Source organism: Mya arenaria, chromosome 3 (genome assembly GCF_026914265.1).
Source record: "Mya arenaria isolate MELC-2E11 chromosome 3, ASM2691426v1".
Lineage (NCBI taxonomy): Eukaryota > Metazoa > Mollusca > Bivalvia > Myida > Myidae > Mya > Mya arenaria.
The window spans coordinates 28,599,155-28,620,919 of record NC_069124.1 but is presented as its reverse complement, the minus strand read 5'-3'; the positions used below and the strand labels follow the sequence as shown (position 1 = coordinate 28,620,919).

At 34.3% G+C, this 21,765-nt stretch overlaps 3 protein-coding genes across 4 annotated transcripts in view; 2 read left to right on the top strand and 1 right to left on the bottom strand.

Annotated features, from left to right (window-relative positions):
- The first annotated feature begins 381 nt into the window (after positions 1-381).
- The window catches only part of LOC128228959 (interferon-inducible GTPase 1-like), a 51,051-nt gene continuing 29,667 nt past the window's right edge, over positions 382-21,765 (top strand). Inside the window, exons 1-2 of the mRNA XM_052940546.1 lie at positions 382-481; positions 1,217-1,337. The gene's annotated coding sequence lies outside the window, so the exon portion shown is untranslated. The remainder of the gene's footprint in view (positions 482-1,216; positions 1,338-21,765) is intronic.
- On the top strand, positions 11,263-14,819 carry LOC128228961 (uncharacterized). Of its 2 annotated transcripts, none has more exons than XM_052940560.1 (5): positions 11,263-11,621; positions 12,125-12,295; positions 12,672-12,771; positions 13,030-13,092; positions 14,084-14,819. In XM_052940560.1, the coding sequence occupies exons 1-5, from the start codon at positions 11,486-11,488 to the stop codon at positions 14,250-14,252; spliced, it is 639 nt and encodes a 212-aa protein (XP_052796520.1). In that variant the 5' UTR covers positions 11,263-11,485; the 3' UTR covers positions 14,253-14,819. The 2 variants fall into 2 exon arrangements, with proteins under 2 accessions (XP_052796520.1, XP_052796519.1); XM_052940559.1 differs by having other exon boundaries at positions 12,642-12,771.
- Positions 13,339-20,900, bottom strand: LOC128228960 (putative nuclease HARBI1). The gene is made up of 4 exons (XM_052940558.1): positions 20,072-20,900; positions 19,714-19,813; positions 19,021-19,193; positions 13,339-14,228 (listed from the first exon to the last, which is right to left on the bottom strand). The coding sequence occupies exons 1-3, from the start codon at positions 20,788-20,790 to the stop codon at positions 19,113-19,115; spliced, it is 900 nt and encodes a 299-aa protein (XP_052796518.1). The 5' UTR covers positions 20,791-20,900; the 3' UTR covers positions 13,339-14,228; positions 19,021-19,112.

Genomic DNA, 21,765 nt, shown 5'->3' with positions numbered 1-21,765 from the left:
CATATCTGACAATAGTAAACCTAATAAACGTTTTTAAGTGAAAAAGGTTCCCTTTTCAATTAAATAGAATGATTCGAAACTATGGCTAGTCAATTTGAGTCCAAATGTAAAAGTCCTTGCTTCAACTTAATTAGCAATGCCATGAATAGCAATTATGGAAATCCAGATCATTCGAAATATTATACATAGAATAGTGTAATTAATATATAGTCACCCTAGAACAAAAACTCAATAACTGCACAAATAAACAGAAGCAGATATTGAGTTTCTGCACTAAATTGATGAATTATGCTACCTTTAAGCAAAATATCAAGTCCTTAAGTCACATTGGGGGAGTTCTCAATTGCTTTTCCGACAAGTTCTGCACTAAGGTGATGAATTATGCTACCTTTAAGCAAAATATCAAGTCCTTAAGTCACATTGGGGGAGTTCTCAATTGCTTTTCCGACAAGTTCTCAAGTGATTTGGATAAAGATTTCATGTAAGTAAGCACTATTTTATCTGTTTATTATGAAGTGCCTTCGATGTGTATTTAAATATAAATATTCTCTTTTATAAGAAACCCCTTTACATATTTAAACAATTTTTGATGTGCAAAGTTAACGGAGTACACTTTTGTATGATATTACATGTACTATTGTATATGTGGTATACTATACATACAGTAAGAATATAGTACAAAACATACCCTATATTCGATTTTTATTCTAAAAATCAAGTAATTTTAGTTAATTTCTACATTATACCTGTACCCCAGCCGGCAAGGCTCAATGGGTCCCATATTGGCTGAATATGGGCAAAAATCCCACATGGGGCCATATAGGACCCATGTTATGGTTAAGAATGCCCAGATGGGACATTTTGCTCACAAACACTCACCTAGTTTCAACAAGTGTCGATTTTAAATAAGTGATTGTTCGTACAAGATATAGACCCAATATTCTTTTATTGTAAAAGGGAGTTATCGAGGGTACTACAAGCAAATATTGTACAGACAGTATTTCGACATACACTGGTATCATGGTTTATCACGATGGGATTAAAAATAATCTAATTTTTGTCTGTTCAAGGTTTGGCTGACTCACCCGCCTCCGAACGTTACCAACGACAAATGCTATAATTATCAAAGTCGCAAATTTGAATGTCATAAAGGAAACTAAATTACTGTCGCTTAAATGTAAAACAAAATTGTTGAGATAACCCCTGTATTTCACAGGTATCATGGCAATGATTCACATGCGAATGGGGGTATATATATAACCTACATCACGAACGCCGCCTGTTACCTGACTTGGAGTGTCGCTTAAAAGGAAACACAGATATATTCCGTATAAAAAGTAAGTTATTTTACTGTTGTTTTACAATTCTTTTGATAATCATTCGTATTTATCATTAAAGAGAATTGGGGAATATTAAAACTCGGCTCATAAACTTATATATTTAGAACACGGAAGTAGTGTGAAGGATTAGTAAAAATCTCATTGAAATCTTGACTATAAATAGTCGGTGACAATCTTGGTAACATTTTTTATGCAAACTTTTGTGTAAAAATGAATGTTATTTTACGTTGATACTCTCTGGCATAGCTGAGAAAACCAAGATGACGTGTAAGAACGCCGTCATTTCAGCATACCATCAGTTTATATAAAAGACAAATGATATATTAAAATTGAAATATGTGTGGTGTGAACTGTTTCAACATATACAGTACATTGCAAAAGAAGCTATTTGAATGGTATGGTCGTTTAAAGGTCAATGGTAAAATTGTAGACCAAAAATACTTAATTTAAGCTAAATCACTATTTATAATTAGTTATTAGTCTACTGAAATAAAAGTTATTGTAACTTTTGTCTATGGTATTCACTAAAATAATGAGGCTTCAAAACCACGATTGTCTTATTGTATATTTTGATTATTTTCTTAAAATAACAACATTCCAATTATGTTAACTAATGTAATTTAAGCCATTCTATCACTGCACATGTAAAAGCATGTTGAAAACAATGTACTTGAGTAATAAGTCTGTTGTTTTTTTTAAATTTGACAATGATCTCAATGATCTCTTAAAAGCTGTAAATGATTTTAGTCACCATTGTGTGATGGGTATCAGTACAGTTCATTTGCAAAGAAGCATTGGTAAAATGACATTGTGAAGGTATTTAAAGGTCAATAAATACATTTTAGCCCCGAAATGCTTAAATAAAGCTTCATAACTGATATATTTAGCCTTAAATCAATGGCCATGTAAAAGCATGTTGACAACAAAGTATTTAAGTGAACTGACAGTGTTTAATATGCATAAACACATGTTTAAAGGATACATCTTTCAACTGGTGAGATTTACCCCACCCAACGACTTAATTATGTTGGGTAGGTACTGATAAGTCAAAATGCTCTTCAACAGGCACCAATCAGTATGCGTGATTATTTGAAAGTATGAAATTGATATGTTAATACTGATCAATCGAAAATCGTAGTTTTTTTCACGAGGGACATTGAGAAATAATCCTGTTTGTGAAATTGACACTGATCTCTTAAAGCTGTAGATGATTCTGGTTATCAAGGTGTGATGTTCAATAATAATGGTTTCAAATGTATCAACCAGACCAGCATACTATTTTTTGATACAACATAATTTTATCAGATCTAACTTCATCCACCTATTTCTTGACATGTTGTTTCTCATTTTTACCCAATCACTCATACGCTTTAATTTACTTCATTGGATACCCCCACTCTGTATATTTTCTGTTATTTACTTAATTTCACACCACCGTTTTAATTTTTCAATACGATTCACAATCATTTACACTATCTAACAGTGTAACTACAATTCATTACATTGCACTTAGTTTACACCACTCACTTAATGTTTAAAAGCAGCGTGTAATAACGACAAAAAAAAGACATTTTGACCAACATTATGCATTTTCCATCTTCTATAGCTTACATTTTCATTTGTACTGGTTTGATTATTCTTAATGTTTCTATACCATATATTGTATTGTTCATCTTGATAAATACTGTTTAAACTAATTATAATGGTACTTTTTAATTGCAAAATCAAGAAATATTTGAAGCACGTATTGCTATGTTAGTGGCTTAATTGAAACTAAAACACTCAATTTACCTGTTGATGTACAAACGTAGTTGTTTGATATGGTTATGGTTGAAATGGGTAGATTTGGTAAACAAAACAAAACGAATACAATTTTATATCAAACTGTATAATTTACATGATAGAAATATTTTACATTGTGAATGAGTTGCCAAGATAAAAAAAATCCTCTCGGAGAAGGAATGTTTAAATAACTGCACAATGTTTTAATAACTTAGTTTGTGAAATTGGAATGAAATTAGAAAATTATTTTTGAATAAAAAGTAGAAAAGAGTCAAGAAAAGGGTGATTTGTTTTCTTTTTAATTGTAGCCATTTTATCGCTTAAAGACACAAATATGTTAAAATAACCATTATATTTATCAAAGCATTTTTTACTTTGAAGACTTAATGATTAAACTAATGAAGATATGTTGATTAAGCTACGACGATATGCTTAAATCATAATACCGAAATTTTATTTTGTCTTCTTGCTTATTCATTTAGTGTCTTTTTTGTTCTGTATTGACTTAGCGGTGAATATATGTGTGCTCATCCTTCAAGATTTTATATCATTTTACCATACGTTTAGAGTACAAAGACAAGCTGAAACTTGAAACTTGGTTTTGATAAACTTAAGTGCGTAAAACGTTCAACATTTAGATCATATATCAGCTCTTCGGTTGGTGGTCGCTACTTTATAGCGACATTGTGCTACCAGTTTAGTTGAATTATTGAGGAAAGTCCAATAAAGTTAGCACTTGTATTCGACAGATCGTTTCCTAACAGTAAACCATATGAAATAGTTGTTTGTTCAAATAATTAAAAGGTTATGTAATACAAAAATATCAATTTCTGCTGGTGAACACGTAATCGCACTTTTATCAGTCATCATTTTAATATATCATTGATATAAATGCCTGAAGTAAGTAATGGCCGAAAATAGCGTTCCTGTATATATACGTGCCAAAAATATAAATTCTGAAAATAAATATGATTGCAGTTTATTCTCTGTAAATTCCTTCAATTGTAATAAACTTTACCATTTTATTCTTACATAATTCATTCATTTTACGAACTCTTGAAGCGTAGATATGCTCCGATCGAAAGCTCAGTAGGGATTGCCTGCCACGAAACATTGTGGCGCTTTTATAATATCTCAGGAACACAACAAGGAATTACCTTTAAATAACGAAAATGTCACTCAAAAGGAAAGCATTAGACAAAATAATGATGACAATGCAAATCAAATGAAGTGGGGGTCAAATGATTGCCTCAGAAAAGAATGTTATGAAAACAAATGGCAGCCATATTAAAAAAAGGCTTTAATGAATCCTTAAAAACTTTTGAATGTGAACCAAAAAAAGGTCTCTGAAAAATGAGTCGTCGTCTTCCACATTTCGAATCTAGACCTTCACCAACGGATGTTGTGCCGATTTAAACAGATATGGCCAAAATATTGTGTACAGTCATTACCTCCTTAACAATGAATACTAAAACGAATGCCAATATATCATATTGGTTGAAAATGTCCGGCCATATCATTGTGCTCAATCCTGGCCAGCTGTTTCGTGTTTTCGTCAATAGTCTAAGTGTCAGACCAGCTATTTTAGGAAGTTGTGCAAAACGTGCCATTAAAAACATTTTTAGCGCCCCGGTGATTACAAAACATTCCTTTTTTACAAAGCCACAGAAACCTTAAAGTGTATACTGTTCACCAGTGAACTCCTTTCGTCAGTTACCATCTTAGCTTTCTTATTGCATGACGCTGTTTCGTCTCGCCGTTTTTTTCGTCTTATTCCTCTTCTCCGTAGCTACACACCTTCCTAAAATAGCTGGTCTGACAAGTCCTACATGGTAGAAAGGTGGAGTATGCATTGCCCTTTTCTGTTGGAACCCTGAAGCGTCTGTGTCTCTGATCATATAGAATATCAAAAGCCTTTGACCGGCAGGCATTGACACGTTAGAACACTTGCAGATGCCGGAGTGAATGGTGGGTGATGGGGCTTGTGTCGTTAATTCGACCTATCGCTATAGGTGCAAAGGGTGCAAATATGTTCGGTTGTAAATAACCTGTCATCTGGGTCGTAGGCATTGAACACACGGCCTCCCTGTCTTTCTCTTACATCTGGACAAAGCCATCAGCTTTGGCTTCATAATGTGCTGGCAGATAGATGTCGTCGGCGTCCACTACTTTCCTTACCTTTTGTTGGTTATCCCGTCGCAAGCTACTTTTATTATTTTATTACGACCACTGCGATTTTTTTATGTCCAGGCGACCAAAGGACACTTTGAATGTTTCTTTACCTAACTTTCGAATTGAAGCCCCACGAAGACAGGTTAATCCCATCAACACCATATGATTGTCCTCGTTGCCCCGTGTCTGCTGGAAAGTGACTGGAACGCCGTCCACCTGGCCGCGGATGTATATACCGTCGCCAAGATCCCTGGGCGTCATATCGTATTTATGAACCTCGAACTTGTGCTTGCATCGCCAACAAAAGTTTGACCCGTGACAGTATTTCACTCAGACTTCCTGTCTGTTTAATGGCACGATTCATACTTCTCATTGATCAATACGCTCTTCTCTTGTTTGGTGTTACTTTTGTTTTGGCAATCCCTTGCGAAATGACCCCGCTCGTGGCAATGATGGCAAAGTTGATTCTTCTTGGCGGCTTACCTTGTCCCGAAGCCTTTTTTACTGTTTCTAGTTTTTGCAGCAAGCGTTCTAAAATTTGAAGAAGATGTCAGGCGGGGCAGTTGGAATTTCCTCATTTATGTAAGCCATCTAGACAGCGACACGCGGTCTCTTCAGGACCGAACACGTCTTAGTTGCTCATCGCTGTCCACTTCTGGTTTCCGGTCTTCGACGTCAAGTGCGTCTAGCTGCATTACGGCCCCTCAATCCAGCTTTTACCTTGGTACAGCTCACGACGTTGAACTTGGCCTCGTCCATGTTGCGCGCCTCCTTGTTAAACAATACCGCGTAAAGAAACGTCTTGTCCGTCTATTCCAGTGCCGAAGGGTCTTTTCATACAACCTTTTTTCAATTCTGGTGAGAAGTCCCCAGCACTCTTACAATGTTCATCGTATCTTCCGCTACATTTAACTGCAAATAATTGATCTGTTACAATAATACTGTACCTACCCGTCAGTTCAGTAAACAAGGTCTCTTATTTGCTAAACACTTCTGCTGTAATCTGGGCAAATACGAAATTACTCGATGCCCCTCCATTTTCGGCAATGACTTGTTTAAACGCTTTTCACAATACAAGGCGTGATTGAAAGCGATTGATTCAAAATGTGTCAACCAAACGTTTCAATTCTCTATGTGTTATAGGAGCCACGACCTACCAACCACCTCATATAGATCACCACTTTAGGTAAACTCCTAAGCACGTTTAAAATGCACTCAAAGTTGGCCATAAAAGGTAAAAAAGTATCATGGCTGGGTCTAGTACTCACTAGACTGTAGAAGGCTGGGTGTTGTAGGGAACATGACCTACCAACCACCTCAAATAGGTCACCACTCTAGGCAAACTCGTTCGCTCGCTTAAAACACACTCAAAGTTGGCCCCAGGAAGATATAAAAATAGCTTTATATAGTTACGTGAGATTTTGGCGCGACAGTTAAACCGTCCAGTTTCATTAAGTGGGCGTCGGGCGATAGTAAACTTTTTCGGGTTTGTGAGTTATAATAGCAAATAATATGGATTGACGTTTGTACAAAATATAGAAAACACCGAAACATGGTACTATTTTGATATTGTTGATATTTAGATTGATATAATTACCTAGATATGTTTGCGAGGTTTGAATATTGATACATAAATATTCCAATTTTGCACTGAATAGTTGTCAAAATGATTTGATCTATTTCAAATTCGGGTTCATGACGTTAGCTTCAAATGCCTCCAGACATGCAACCTTTAACTGTCAGTCATAGTTACTTCGCGCATGCGAAGATGGCAGAGCGATCTATGAAATATAGACGACTAAAGTATTTAGACCGACAAAATACTCTCTACGACATAATGTTGATATTCATCGTCAATTCCGCTCTACACGATATGGATCTTCAGTAAATATGGTAAATCCTCAATTGCAATTGACCCACAAATAAGTGCAAACACCAAAGTATAAAATTATTTAACTCATTTAGACGAAAAAAAGATCACTACTGGTAAACGGTCAACCAATACAACTTTGATTTAATTAGATCTTTTTCTCGAAATTTGTATTTGCATAAATTTTAATACTGATTAATGTGACCTGTCTAAAACAGCATGTGAACAAATAAATATGAAATAAAGTGTTTTCAGGTGAGGCATATATTTAACAAAACTTAACAACCTAAAAAAAATAATATCGATAAGCATATACCCTAACTTTAAGTTCTATTAATTGAATTTACATGTCAATAACTTTATATTTATAATCACTAATAAGTGGAAATAAAGAGTATACACATTAAATAGTTGTTTTATGATGACAGATACATTTGGAAATATTAGACATCCTACATCGGACAACCTATAAAAAAGGAATATAGGGATACTAAGGTTAATCACTTAAACATTAACATTTACTTTTGTAATAATAGCCTTACCTAAATCATGTTAGATTAGTTCGAAAATGTGTCGCATACTTCTGCAAATTATTGAATATGAAACTTTGAGTACATATTCGTCTAGTAACAATACTGACACAATGTATGTGTCAAAGTGAAAAGTTTTATTTAAAACATACCTATAGATTTAAGCAATCATGCGTAATTTTAAAAGCGTACTCATTTTGATTCGGGTAAGAATTACTACACCAGAAGTATTTCCATACACTTTTTGCCGAATTAGTTTTACTAAATAATTAAAGCTGAATACTCACTTATGTAACAGTATATCATAGATGTTTGTAAAATAACTAAACATTCGTAACTAATGTAATAATACAAAACGTTACATGATAAACGATAAGACTACAATACACATGTAATAATAAGAACGCATACATGCCAGCTGATCTAACTAAAATGCATTGTTAATTTATATACTATTCTTTATATTATTAAAAGGTCTTCGTTATCAGATGTAATTATTTAGATAACAATTTGCATGTTTGGTCGACGTCTATAAAGTAGTGGTATATATTTACGTCTTATATCAGAGTAAAGGACACATTCCATAACAAAGTGATAATCGGCTTTTTGACATGTGTTTAATTTCCTCTCATTAACGGGTATAGTTACTATTGCCTATCATCCACTCTCGATCATAAGTCTTAATGCAGATACATGTAGCCTTGATAAACTTAATTGAAACCTTTTAATACTTCGTGAGATTAAGTAAGGTTGGAGTTTAAAACGTGCTATATTGTTACAAAACAATGCTCTACTGGGGACTTTTAATCTTCTATTCCAGTTTTGGATGAAATTTTCATTAAGTCTCTGCTTAACATAAACAAAAACCTAATTATCATTCCCTACGTCTTTGAAGAGCCATATATCAAAGAAACCGAGTGAACTTTGCTTGTTCCCAATGTACCTTAAATTCACACGCTACATTCACTACCTCAAGGACAAGGTCAGGAACATTATAGGGTCAAGGAACGAAAGTTCCACAACATTCGATAGTTGTGTGCATCCTATTTGAGATGACAAAAATGTAAATTGAGTACTTGTATGTTTTTATTTAAATCAGCTTTCTTTTTCTTGAATCGTTTACATAATTAAGTAAACTACAAGTGCTATGGTAAGAGCAAGAACCCTCTCGGGATATGTCCACTAATCTAATACGACCCCAATGTTTAATTGACTACTTGTGTTAATTATAGAGTTTCACATTTGTTTGGTTGGCTTTAAATGGCCTTTATGCTTGCCAAATATGTAGTTTCTAATGCCTAAGTCCGAAAATAGGTATTATTTCTGGGACATTGAATAATTCTAAAAAAAAAAAAATATTCTAGGGTTTATGAACTTAAAAAAATTTATAAAGAAATTAAATTGAAAAGAAAATAAGACACAACAAATTGGTTTTGGATGGCATTAGCTATCAAAAATAACGAGTAATTGGATTTTAAAATAGCAAAGCTTTTCTCACGTATTTTTTGGAATAAGAAGGCAAATATTTCCATTCTTCAAGGGTTTCTGTTTTTACATCGACTGACCCTAACGTTCATTTCAATATGTGAGCTAGGGTCGATCAAGCCTAGTTTAATAAGATTATGAGCTTGAATGACCCTAACCATTTCGCTGGAAAATAATTGCACTTTTCCAGCACCTGTACGACCGATTACCAGGGTAATCAAATATGTTGAGATCGGGGTGGCTGACTGGATTGTCTGCCATCATAAAGCGATTTGAACACAATACAAAACTTAAGGAAAGAACTGTTAAACTCAAAGTAGCGGTAACTTCCCTTAGCACTAAGTTAATGCGCTATATGAAGTTGGAAATTTACTAGATTCAAGCAAACATTTTTTTATTATCTGATTATCGAACGATGAAGGTCGCCGATCGCCGAGTTACGAATGTCTGCCGATATAATTGATTATCGGCTATCATCGGCCCATCACTAATGAGTAGGCTGAAGAGAGCTGCACATAGGTTTGTTTAGCACTGAAAGGCCAGAAATGATTTGATCTTTAAGTCTTAATCAGAGCTGCAAACAGGTTTATTTGGCTCTGCAAAGGCGCTATGGTCGCTAAAATTAGTTTAGTTGACACAGAATATGCTTAATAAGAGATGTGCATGTATTTGGTTTGCTCTGAATGATCTTCATCGTCTTTGCCAATATATGATATAATTAAGTCATTATGAAAGAGCTGCATACATGTTTGTTGGGCTCTGAATGGGCTTTATGATTGTCAACTGTGTAATTTTGCACTAATTTTGCTAGATATAGGTTTCATATGTTTTTCTTTGGCTCTGAATGGGGTTCATGGTCGTCAAAGAGTGTCGCTTTTAGAACTGATTAGGCTTGATCAGAAATGCACATATTATTATTGAGCTTTAAATAGGCTGGTGGTTCCCGACCTGTAGTTTTGGAATGATAAGGCTTAATTAAAGCTATTCATAAGCTCGTTTGGCTCTCATTGAATGCGCTTCATTGTTGCCAAAATGGAATCTGCTTGACGACGAGAAGGCTTTATTGGAGCTGCATATGTGTGGTTTTGGTCTGTATATGGGCTGTTTGACTGCCATCGTGTGATCCTTTTGGTACGGAGTAGTCTTAATTAGAACATGGCATTGTTTTGCTCCAAATGGGCTTATAGTTACCACATGTAGATTTTCTGGCACTGCAAAGTCTTTATAAAAAAAAAATCTTGTTTTATTTTGTGTGTACTTCAATCTAGCGAAAATGTGGTCAATTTGGCACTGTGAAGTTACAGCCAGCTGCCTTTGTTTTGCTCTGAATGTGCTTTTATTGTATCAACATTGAAATAAAAGAGAACTGGACTGACTTAAGTATAGATCCTCTGAGGTTTGTTTATATATGAAAATGCTTTACTGTGATCACAAAGGGAATTGTCAGACGTTGAAACATTTTGTGAAAAAGCCTTATGTGATTTAGAATACCGATATAATCGTGCTTTGGTGTTTGCCTGACACATGGTGGACTTAACTGTAGCTGCATTTGTGTTTATTTGGAACTGATATAGATGTGGAAGAGCCCTCCTGTGGTATTTTTTACTCTAGATTATTTTTTGCAGCATATTTTGGATTGATTGGGCACTGAAAACCTTTATAGAATATATTTACATTTAATGGCCACAAGTTAAGCAAAACTAGTCTTATTTGGCCCTTGATAGAGCTTCATAGCCTCTTTGTTATAAGTTCGGCACAAGTTTTTTGGACACACAATGGACTTGAGAACAATCAGTATATGGTGGCTATATAGCAGAATTTGGTAGATTTTGCCAATACTGAGGTTGAATGAGCTCTGACTTAACTTTTGTACCCCCCGGATGGTGCTTGTTTGATAATGTGTAAGCTTGACTGTAACCTTAATAGGGATACAGAGGAATACTGGGGACCCTACTCAGGGGAGATACAAACACTATTTGGCTTTCTAAATATTTATTTGACCTGGAATAGATGTTGTTTTGGGGTTGTTTGGAAGAAGACATCTGGGGCCGTATTCAATACCTATCTGAGATTTTCTCTTAGATTCATCCTTATCTTAATTTGAAATCTTAAATCGGTCCTTAGATTGAAAATGTGAACTAAGATCGAAATCTAAGTCTTATTCTAAGATCCTCTCTTAGAACCACTCTCAGATTCGTCACCAAGCACGCGGTTCTAAATATAGATATTCTGTAGTTTCCCAGCGTTAAAAATAGTAACAAAAATGCGCGGACGTTGTAGAAGTTATGCAGACGATGTAAACAAAGATGGCCGCGAATAACGAGAAAAAGAGAAATCCAAACTTTTCAAAAGAAGAATGTTTGTTAATTTGCAAGCTGATGGGGGAGGAGAGTGGCCACGGCATGTCAAAACACGCCTTATATAAGAAAGGCTATACTTCAAGTAAGTACATCTTGTTATTTGCCAAGTAATTGAAAACTAAAGATAAAATTATCCTTGAAATGAAGAAAAAAATGATCATTCATAACCAATATTACGCTTTCTCATTGATATTCATTTTACTTTGAACACATTATAAATAAAAGAGAACGATAGATTAATTATATATATGCAAATTATTTATTTGGAACAAATTTTTTGCCTAGTTGTAGTTATCCAGTTGCAGGTTTTCCCGTGCGACCCCCCCCCCCCCCCCCAAAAAAAAAAACCAACACACACAAACACTGTTTCCCGGAAATTATAAGCATTTTAAAATAATTTCTATGTCAATATAATTTGTAAATGAAAAGAAGATAATCATGCAAATATTTTATGCTCCTGAAACTTCCTCCTTCTCCCCTAGTTATGGATTCCTGGTCATGACATTTGGATTTATTGATAATTAATAATGAAAAATCATGCATGTACCGTATATTCATTTTTTTATAAAACAAATTGTCCTTAAGGAATCACCTCAGAGACGAAAAGAAAAATGTGGGAGACTGTTGAGAGAAGCTTCAATGTCCAATCTACAGGAATACATAGAACTGTAGACCTTCTAACAAAGAAGTGGGACAACTTGACCCAAGTCCACCGCCCTAAGTTCATGGACTACAAAAGGCAGCTTCATCTGACAGGTTCATATTTTTCTCATTTTACATATATCTATGAAATAGTAATTGTAATATTATAACTACATACTGATTCCCTTTTTTAGACATATTAATAAATTTAAAAAGTGAATTTTGACACTTTCACATACTTATTATGTACATAAATATTTTCTTAATGAACTCTTGATTACATTAAGAATTAATTGAAATGAAATGTAATGACTCAACTCAACTCTCAACTTGCCATTATTTCCACCACACTTGGTGATATTCATATTATACAGTAATTAAAAATAGAAATGATAATACTGTACAAAAGTCACAAATAATTTATCAAAAGTTAATGGAAGCAAAACATAATTTTCTTCAGGAAATGGCCAAAATACAGCCTCCTTGTCAGATTTGACAAATGCTGTCATTGATGTTATTGGCAGGGATGGCTGTGCCATGGATGGAATCGGTGGATCAGAAGAATTTGATTCAACATGTATACAGGAAAGGTATCAATAGATGGAATATCTTACAAACCAAATTTGAGATCTTCAACAATAATGCATAATGCCAATGAACTTCATCTTGCTATATTACCATTGAAATAAATAACCAAATGGGTCAATATGTGAACATATGTGTACTGATTAGATGGTGGAAAATGATATTTTATAAGGCTTAAGTTCCACATCCTACCATATACAGAAATGAGTTGATGTGTGAATTTTCTCAAATAAACAATAATTATTTTAATCTTTATTTTTCAGCCAAAGCAGATCAGATGTTGGTCTCAATTCACAGCCTGTATATCAGTTTGTAAATGATTACACGTAAGTATCTCTCACAGTCACTTGTTGTATAACATTTTCATCAAGCTGTTGATGTCATCTTTGTTATAAAAAGTATTCTTAGCTATTACTAACATATCCATATCTTTTAACAATAACATCTGAATGTAACCAATACATTTTAAACATTAAAATATTCAAACATTGCCATTAACTTACACATTCACATTTCTGAGACATCATATCACTAAGACATTTATATGAATAAGACATTCATATCACTGACAGATTCACATCACTAACACATCCATATCACTACCACATTTTTATCACTAAGACAATTATATCATATCACTAAGACAATTAATTATATGACTTACATCACTCAGACAATCATATCACTAAGACAAACATATCACAAAGACATTGATATCACTAAGACATTCATATCACTAAGGCATTTATATATAACAGGGTGAGATAACACTACAATGCACATTGATATAAAATAACATGAACACAGAAATGATTTCAGATGTATACCGACATGTACATGTAAATATCTAAGGACTTAAATAAAACATAGCACACATTCATGGACTTTTTGGTGCAATTTACTGCTTTAAGAGATGTTTCCTCTTGCCAAAATATCCCCATGAAATTATATTTTCCAAAATAATTAATAAGATTTTCAGTGAATACAGCAATGAATTGCTTAAAAAAGATAACAACATCTTGATAAGACTACCTGGTAGCCATTTTAGATTAAATGCATAAAAAGCTAGAAATAGGTCTATTTTATATTATACTTTCCATTCAAACATAACTTTGTATTTTTCCCAAAGTTTGGAAAGTCCCAATTTGGTACCAGGTTCAATTCCAAAATATATCACAGACATTCTCGGGTATGATCAAGTTGGGAAAAATATTTAAAAATGACTCTCACATTCTAAACAAGTCAGCATAGTGACTTTTTTTACAAGATTTGCAAAAATATGATAGCACATTTTAGAATTAGAGTTTGTAATTCCAGGACATATCAGCCAGTGTTGGAGGCAGATGAGGTTCCTGCCACGTTTCATCTTTCAAGACCTGAGGCTAGCACGACTTCCAAAGTGTTCACAACCTCTACATCATGCAATCAATGTTGCTGTCAGGAGTGTAAAGCAATCAGGCAGCTGCAAAAAAGAAAATTAGAATAAGAAGTGGCTATTTTAGCAAAGCAATTAAAAAAAGAACAATAAAGATCAATATGCACATTGAGTGCTGATGCCAAATTTTATTAAAATTACATACAAATATTTAAGTTAAATTTTGTGGCATTGACAGGTTAAATTTGGAAAGAGATTACAGTAAAGGACCTCTAACTACATTCTTAATATCCGATATATGTCTGTTGCCAATTATCAGCACATTTTAGTACACTTTTATTATAGAACATAGTTATGTATTTTGGTACTCTTTAAAGTCTTTGATTAAAACTATTGTTAACTTGCATGTACCGAGTATTTGGTAATCCACCTTGTTGTTCATTGATGGCATTTCAGAAATTATGCAACTTGTGTTCTGCACAACAGTGTTTTACCCATACCTAAAGTTATGTTTCAAGAGTAAGGCTCCAAATTTGATTAGTCTATGTACATTTCACTCAAGGTATATCCATGTTTAACTTATATGGGGGGAAAGCACTTTAAACTACATGTAATACCACTCTCCTACAGAACCAAAATTTAACCTTAAGCTATTCATTTGGGGTCCAAATTAGCAAAAAGACACATGTGACCATATACTGAAACAAGAGGGCCATGATGGCCCTGTATCGCTCACCTGTAGCTTTGCTAAATAAAGTGAACATTCTGACCTATTATCATAAAGATCCAATGAAAAGTATGGCCCCTAGAGGCCACTCTTTTATTTGTCCCACTGACCTAGTTTTTTACCCCACATGACCCTATCAGTAGGCAATGCTTCAAACCAAATATTTAAGACCTAGTCCTTGTGGCTTCAGACAAGAAAATTTTAAAGTTTTTTCCTATATAAGCCTATGTAAAACTTGTGACACCCAGGGTGAGGCCTCTTTTCACCACAGGTGCACAAATTGAACAATCTTGGTAGCGGGCCACTAGGTTATGCCACATATAAAATGCCAATGTCTTGTTGGTTTAGACAAGAAGTTTTTTGTTCTATATAAGCCTATGCAAAACTTGTGACTCCCCCCAGGATAGGGCCTCTTCTCCCCAGGGGCATAAATTGAACAATCTTGGTAGAGGACCACTTGGTTATGATACATACCAAATATTGAATGCGTAGGCCTTGCATTTTCAGACAAGAAGATTTTTAAACACTTTCCTTATATAAGCCTATGTAAAACTTGTGACCCCCTAGGTGGGGCCTCTTATCACTTCAGGGGCATAATTTGAATAATCTCGGTAGAGAACCACAAGGTAAAGCTACATACCATATATCAAATGCCTAGGCCTTGTGGTTTTAGACAAGATTTTAAGTTTTTACTAAATAAGCCTATGTAAAACTTGCGACCCCCGGGCAGGGCCTCTTATCACTCCAGAGGCATAATTAGAACAATCTTGGTAGATGTCCATAAAGTAATTATACATGCCAAATATCAAAGCCCTAGGACTTCTAGTTTTGGAGAAGATTTGTTAAGTTTTCCATATCTAAGTCTATTTTGACCTCTATTGTGTTCACAAGGTTTTTCTACTAATTGACCTATTGACCTAGTTATTGACGGTAAATGACCCAATATCGAACTTGACCTAGATTTTATAGAGATGATCATTCTGACCAAGTTACATTTAGATTAGGCTTAAGTTGTGACCTCTATTGTGTTCACAAGGTTTTTATACTAATTGACCTAGTGACCTAGTTATTGACCGCGAATGACCCAATATCGAACTTGACCTATATTTTTCTAGAGATGATCATTCTGACCAAGTTGAATTGAGTTAAGCCTAAAATTGTGACCTCTATTGTGTTCACAAGGTTTTTCTAATAATTGACCTAGTGACCTAGTTTTTGACCTGGGTTGACCCAATATGGAACTTGACCTAGCTTATGTTAAGATGATCATTCTGACCAAGTTTCATTAAGATAAGGCTAAAATTGTGACCTCTATTTTGTTCACAAGGTTTTTCTAATAATTGACCTAGTGACCTAGTTATTGACTGCGGATGACCCAATATCGAACTTGACCCAGATTTTATAGAGATGATCATTCTGACCAAGTTGCATTAAGATTAGCCTAAAATTGTGACCTCTATTGTGTTCACAAGGTTTTTCTACTAATTGACCTAGTGACCTAGTTATTGACCGCAGATGACCCAATATCGAACTTGACCTAGATTTTATAGAGATGATCATTCTGACCAAGTTGCATTGAGATTAGGCTAAAATTGTGACCTCTATTGTGTTCACAAGGTTTTTGTACTAATTGACCTAGTGACCTAGTTATTGACCGTGAATGACCCAATATCAAACTTGACCTACATTTTATAGCAATGATCATTCTGACCAAGTTGCATTGAGATTAGGCTAAAATTGTGACCTCTATTGTGTTCACAAGGTTTTTCTACTAATTGACCTAGTGACCTAGTTATTGACCGCGGATGACCCAATATCGAACTTGACCTAAATTTTATAGAGATGATCATTCTGACCAAGTTGCATTGAGATTAGGCTAAAATTGTGACCTCTAATGTGTTCACAAGGTATTTCTACTAATTGACCTACTGACCTAGTTTTTGACCCCAGATGACCCAATATCGAACTTGACCTAGATTTCATAGAGATGATCAGTCTGACCAAGTTTCATAAAGATTAGGTCAAAATTGTGACCTCTGTTGTGTTCACAAGGTTTTTCTAATAATTGACCTAGTGACCTAGTTATTGACTGCGGATGACCCAATATCGAACTTGACCTAGATTTTATAGAGATGATTATTCTGACCAACTTGCATTGAGATTAGGCTCAAATTGTGACCTCTATTGTGTTCACAAGGTTTTTGTACTAATTGACCTAGTGACCTAGTTGTTGATCGCGGATGACCCAATATCGAACTTGACCTACATTTTATAGAGATGATCATTCTGACCAAGTTGCATTGAGATTAGGCTAAAATTGTGACCTCTATTGTGTTCACAAGGTTTTTCTACTAATTGACCTAGTGACCTAGTTTTTGACCTGGGTTGACCCAATATGAAACTTGACCTAGCTTATGTTAAGATGATCATTCTGACCAAGTTTCATTAAGATAAGGCTAAAATTGTGACCTCTATTTTGTTCACAAGGTTTTTCTAATAATTGACCTAGTGACCTAGTTTTTGACCTGGGTTGACCCAATATGAAACTTGACCTAGCTTATGTTAAGATGATCATTCTGACCAAGTTTCATTAAGATAAGGCTAAAATTGTGACCTCTATTTTGTTCACAAGCTTTTTCTAATAATTGACCTAGTGACCTAGTTATTGACTGCGTATGACCCAATATCGAACTTGACCCAGATTTTATAGAGATGATCATTCTGACCAAGTTGCATTAAGATTAGCCTAAAATTGTGACCTCTATTGTGTTCACAAGGTTTTTGTACTAATTGACCTAGTGACCTAGTTATTGACCGCGGATGACCCAATATCGAACTTGACCTAGATTTTATAGAGATGATCATTCTGACCAAGTTGCATTGAGATTAGGCTAAAATTGTGACCTCTATTGTGTTCACAAGGTTTTTGTACTAATTAACCTAGTGACCTAGTTATTGACCGTGAATGACCCAATATCAAACTTGACCTACATTTTACAGCGATGATCATTCTGACCAATTTGCATTGAGATTAGGCTAAAATTGTGACCTCTATTGTGTTCACAAGGTTTTTCTACTAATTGACCTAGTGACCTAGTTATTGACCGCGGATGACCCAATATCGAACTTGACCTAGATTTTATAGAGATGATCATTCTGACCAAGTTGCATTGAGATTAGGCTAAAATTGTGACCTCTAATGTGTTCACAAGGTATTTCTACTAATTGACCTACTGACCTAGTTTTTGACCCCAGATGACCCAATATCGAACTTGGCCTAGATTTCATAGAGATGATCAGTCTGACCAAGTTGCATTGAGATTAGGCTAAAATTGTGACCTCTGTTGTGTTCACAAGGTTTTTCTAATAATTGACCTAGTGACCTAGTTATTGACTGCGGATGACCCAATATCGAACTTGACCTAGATTTTATAGAGATGATTATTCTGACCAAGTTGCATTGAGATTAGGCTAAAATTGTGACCTCTATTGTGTTCACAAGGTTTTTCTACTAATTGACCTAGTGACCTAATTATTGACCGCGGATGACCCAATATCGAACTTGACCTAGATTTTATAGAGATGACCTTTCTGACCAAGTTGCATTGAGATTAGGCTAAAATTGTGACCTCTATTGTGTTCACAAGGTTTTTCTACTAATTGACCTAGTGACCTAGTTTTTGACCCCAGATGACCCAATATCGAACTTGACCTAGATTTTATAGAGATGATCAGTCTGACCAAGTTTCATAAAGATTAGGTCAAAATTGTGACCTCTATTGTGTTCACAAGCAATTGTGAACGGACGGACGGACGGACGGACGGACGGACGGACGACGGACGAAGAGTGATCACAAAAGCTCACCTTGTCACTACGTGACAGGTGAGCTAAAAAATATTTGCCTTTCCCCATGTGGGTTATATATTTAACTGAAAAAGCCATAAGAATAAGTGTTCATGAGCAGAATTTGTATTTTGTTCAATAGTATTTTGCATTGAAAACAAATTCTTAGATACATTATTGAATGTGCCATTGATACTTTATTTACTATTACTTTTAACAAAAGAATACATTTTATAAACATTGCCATAACATGACAAAAGATGCTAAATCATACTTGGTAATGTTAATGTTGAATTAAATTATTTTACCAAAGTATGTTGAAACAAAGTGGTCTCTGTATCTTAGCCCAACAAGATTGTTAGCTTGAGGCTGCACCCTGCCATCATCACCATTTCCACCATTATTGTTGTCTTCTATAGCTGCCATGGGAATGGCTCGCTGCTTGCAAATGTTGTGCAAAACACAACAAGCAATGACTAGCCTTTTAAATAGAAGTTATACATGTATGATATATATATATATATATATATATATATATATATATATATATATATATATATATATATATATATATATATATATATATATATATATAATTATATATATGTATTTGATGATTTATAACTAACATAAGAATTTTAAGAAATTAGCTTCATGATTTTTAAGTGCAATTCCTTTCCTCCTTAAATGTGTATAGTATCACTTGTGTGACCGTTTAAATCTTAATACAAAATTTATTATGAATGTATACTGAAACTCTACACAACTTAACCAACAATATTGAATTCCGTATTGAATTAACATTCATAAAAAACTTGTTGTTGTTATAATGTATTGCTGTACATGAGTTAAGTACTAAGTGTTACAATTAATTATTTAATGTAATTGTATTCTATATTCTGTAACATATTATTATTGTAATGGTTTTATTTGAAGTTAAATTTCAAATAAATTAGGTTACACTTAAATTGTTCATCTTATATTATAATTCACCTGCTCACTTTAACTGGCTGGAGGATTATTTCCCTATGTAGAATGCCAAACCTCCTCTTCAACTGACCTATCCCTCTCTCAACCAAAGCTCGAGTGACTTTGTGGCTCCTGCAATAAATATTATTGATGAAACAGCCTTTGTGTGTATGAAACAAAAATTGAGCTGCTAATGTAATGTTTATCTAAAAGTTGCATCAATTTTTGTTTTGATTCCAATTACATCTAGCAGATCAGACAACAGAATAAAATAATTTGGGCTCTCAATTTAATTTATTCAAAATTTAATCAACCACAATGTTACAAGATCAATACATGTAGGGCTATGCATTTCAGATTATGCGGAGTTAAATTAATTTTGAAACATACCTGTTATAGGCTTGTTCGGCCTGGGTTTGCGGAGCTAGGAAAGGGGTAAGCAGCCACCTTTTGGCTGGATAGCCGCTGTCCCCAAGCAGATGGAAACCGTGTGGCATGTGGCCATTCTCAAAAAGGTTGTTTAACGAGCTTTCTCTTAAAACTCTACTGTCATGCACGGATCCAGGCCAGCGTGCAACAACATCAATTATATTGTACCATCCGTCAAAAACAACTTGAACATTTATACTATGTTTCCCTTTTCTGTTGACATAAATTTCTTCATGTTGATTGGGTGAGGCAATGTTAATATGGGTTCCGTCTATGGCCCCAATGACTTTCGGAAACCGTGCAATCCCCTGCATTTGCACGGCATTCCGTCTGAATTCTTCAACACTAACTGGAAACCTAATAAATTGCCTAATCAACGCAGGTGATGACAGAGCATTAATAACTTCAGTCAACACACGTGACACTGTTGGCTGACTGACACCATGTATGTCCGCATCATTTAACTGTATTAAGCCAGTTGCTAAATATCGTAATGTAATCAAGATTTTTTGTTCAGCATTTAAGGCGTTATTTCTGGCTGCTTTAGGTGAAATGTTAGCCCCGATCAGCTGTGTTAAATAATTGATTCCAGCTCTGTCAAATCTGTATCTATTTATAATATCCATTTCCAGTAGAGTATCGAGATTCGGGGCACGATCCATGATCTGAAATAATAGCATGACATGTTATTTAATCATAATTTAAATTAAAAAATAACATCATGACAAATACTTTGAAAATTTATCAATTTTGGCCGATAGTTTGCATTAAACTTACATGTAGCTTTTTAGTAAAGAAGTACTCCTATTACCTGGTTGCAGCTGCACATTTTTACGAGAAGTATTAACATTCATGAACTTACCGTAGAAATCTTTTCTTTACACAATTTTAAAGATTTCTTTACTAAGCTTATACGAAATTTGATGGGGCAACATGACAATTCATTATTATGATTCTATTTTTTTATAGTAAATATATATATGCTATCTCAGTTCACATGAATGGTTTCCTTTTAATTTATAAGAGATGTATTCTTATGAATCAAATCATTGATATTTTCACTATCATTACTTACAGTTGACTTTATTTCAGTAATATTTTCAACATTGTTTCTTTCTGTTCCGAGATTTACCTTTGGAGAACCAGAAGATATTGAAGGGGGTAACATATGACAAGAATTGGATTGTGATATAAACAACACAAAACAAAACCCTCTTTAAATCACCCCCTTCAAATTGGAATCCAATCTCTATTACATCCAGATAATGATTTTTTTGGCATGTTATGATTTTAATTCGAGGTAACATTCTCCTTTCGAATTCTAAACATGTCTGACTGCTTTAACTATTTTATCACTGACAGTTGACATTTGGACATAACACACAGTCAAACAAATAAATTGACATAATTGTTTATTAACATGTGTCTAAGGTGGTAAACGAATATCTTTCATGTTATTAATCATCAAATGCCACATAAAAAAAGGTTATCGACATGACATAAAAAATACCCATTGAAGAAATGCGAAACGGTTGAAATGAAACATTTCCGGAATATCGCGAAATTATATGATGTAGTTAAGGCGTTCGCTAATGTAATATGCATTATTTTTGCCGTTGGTAGCGAATCAATCAACACCAAAGAATGACAAATCA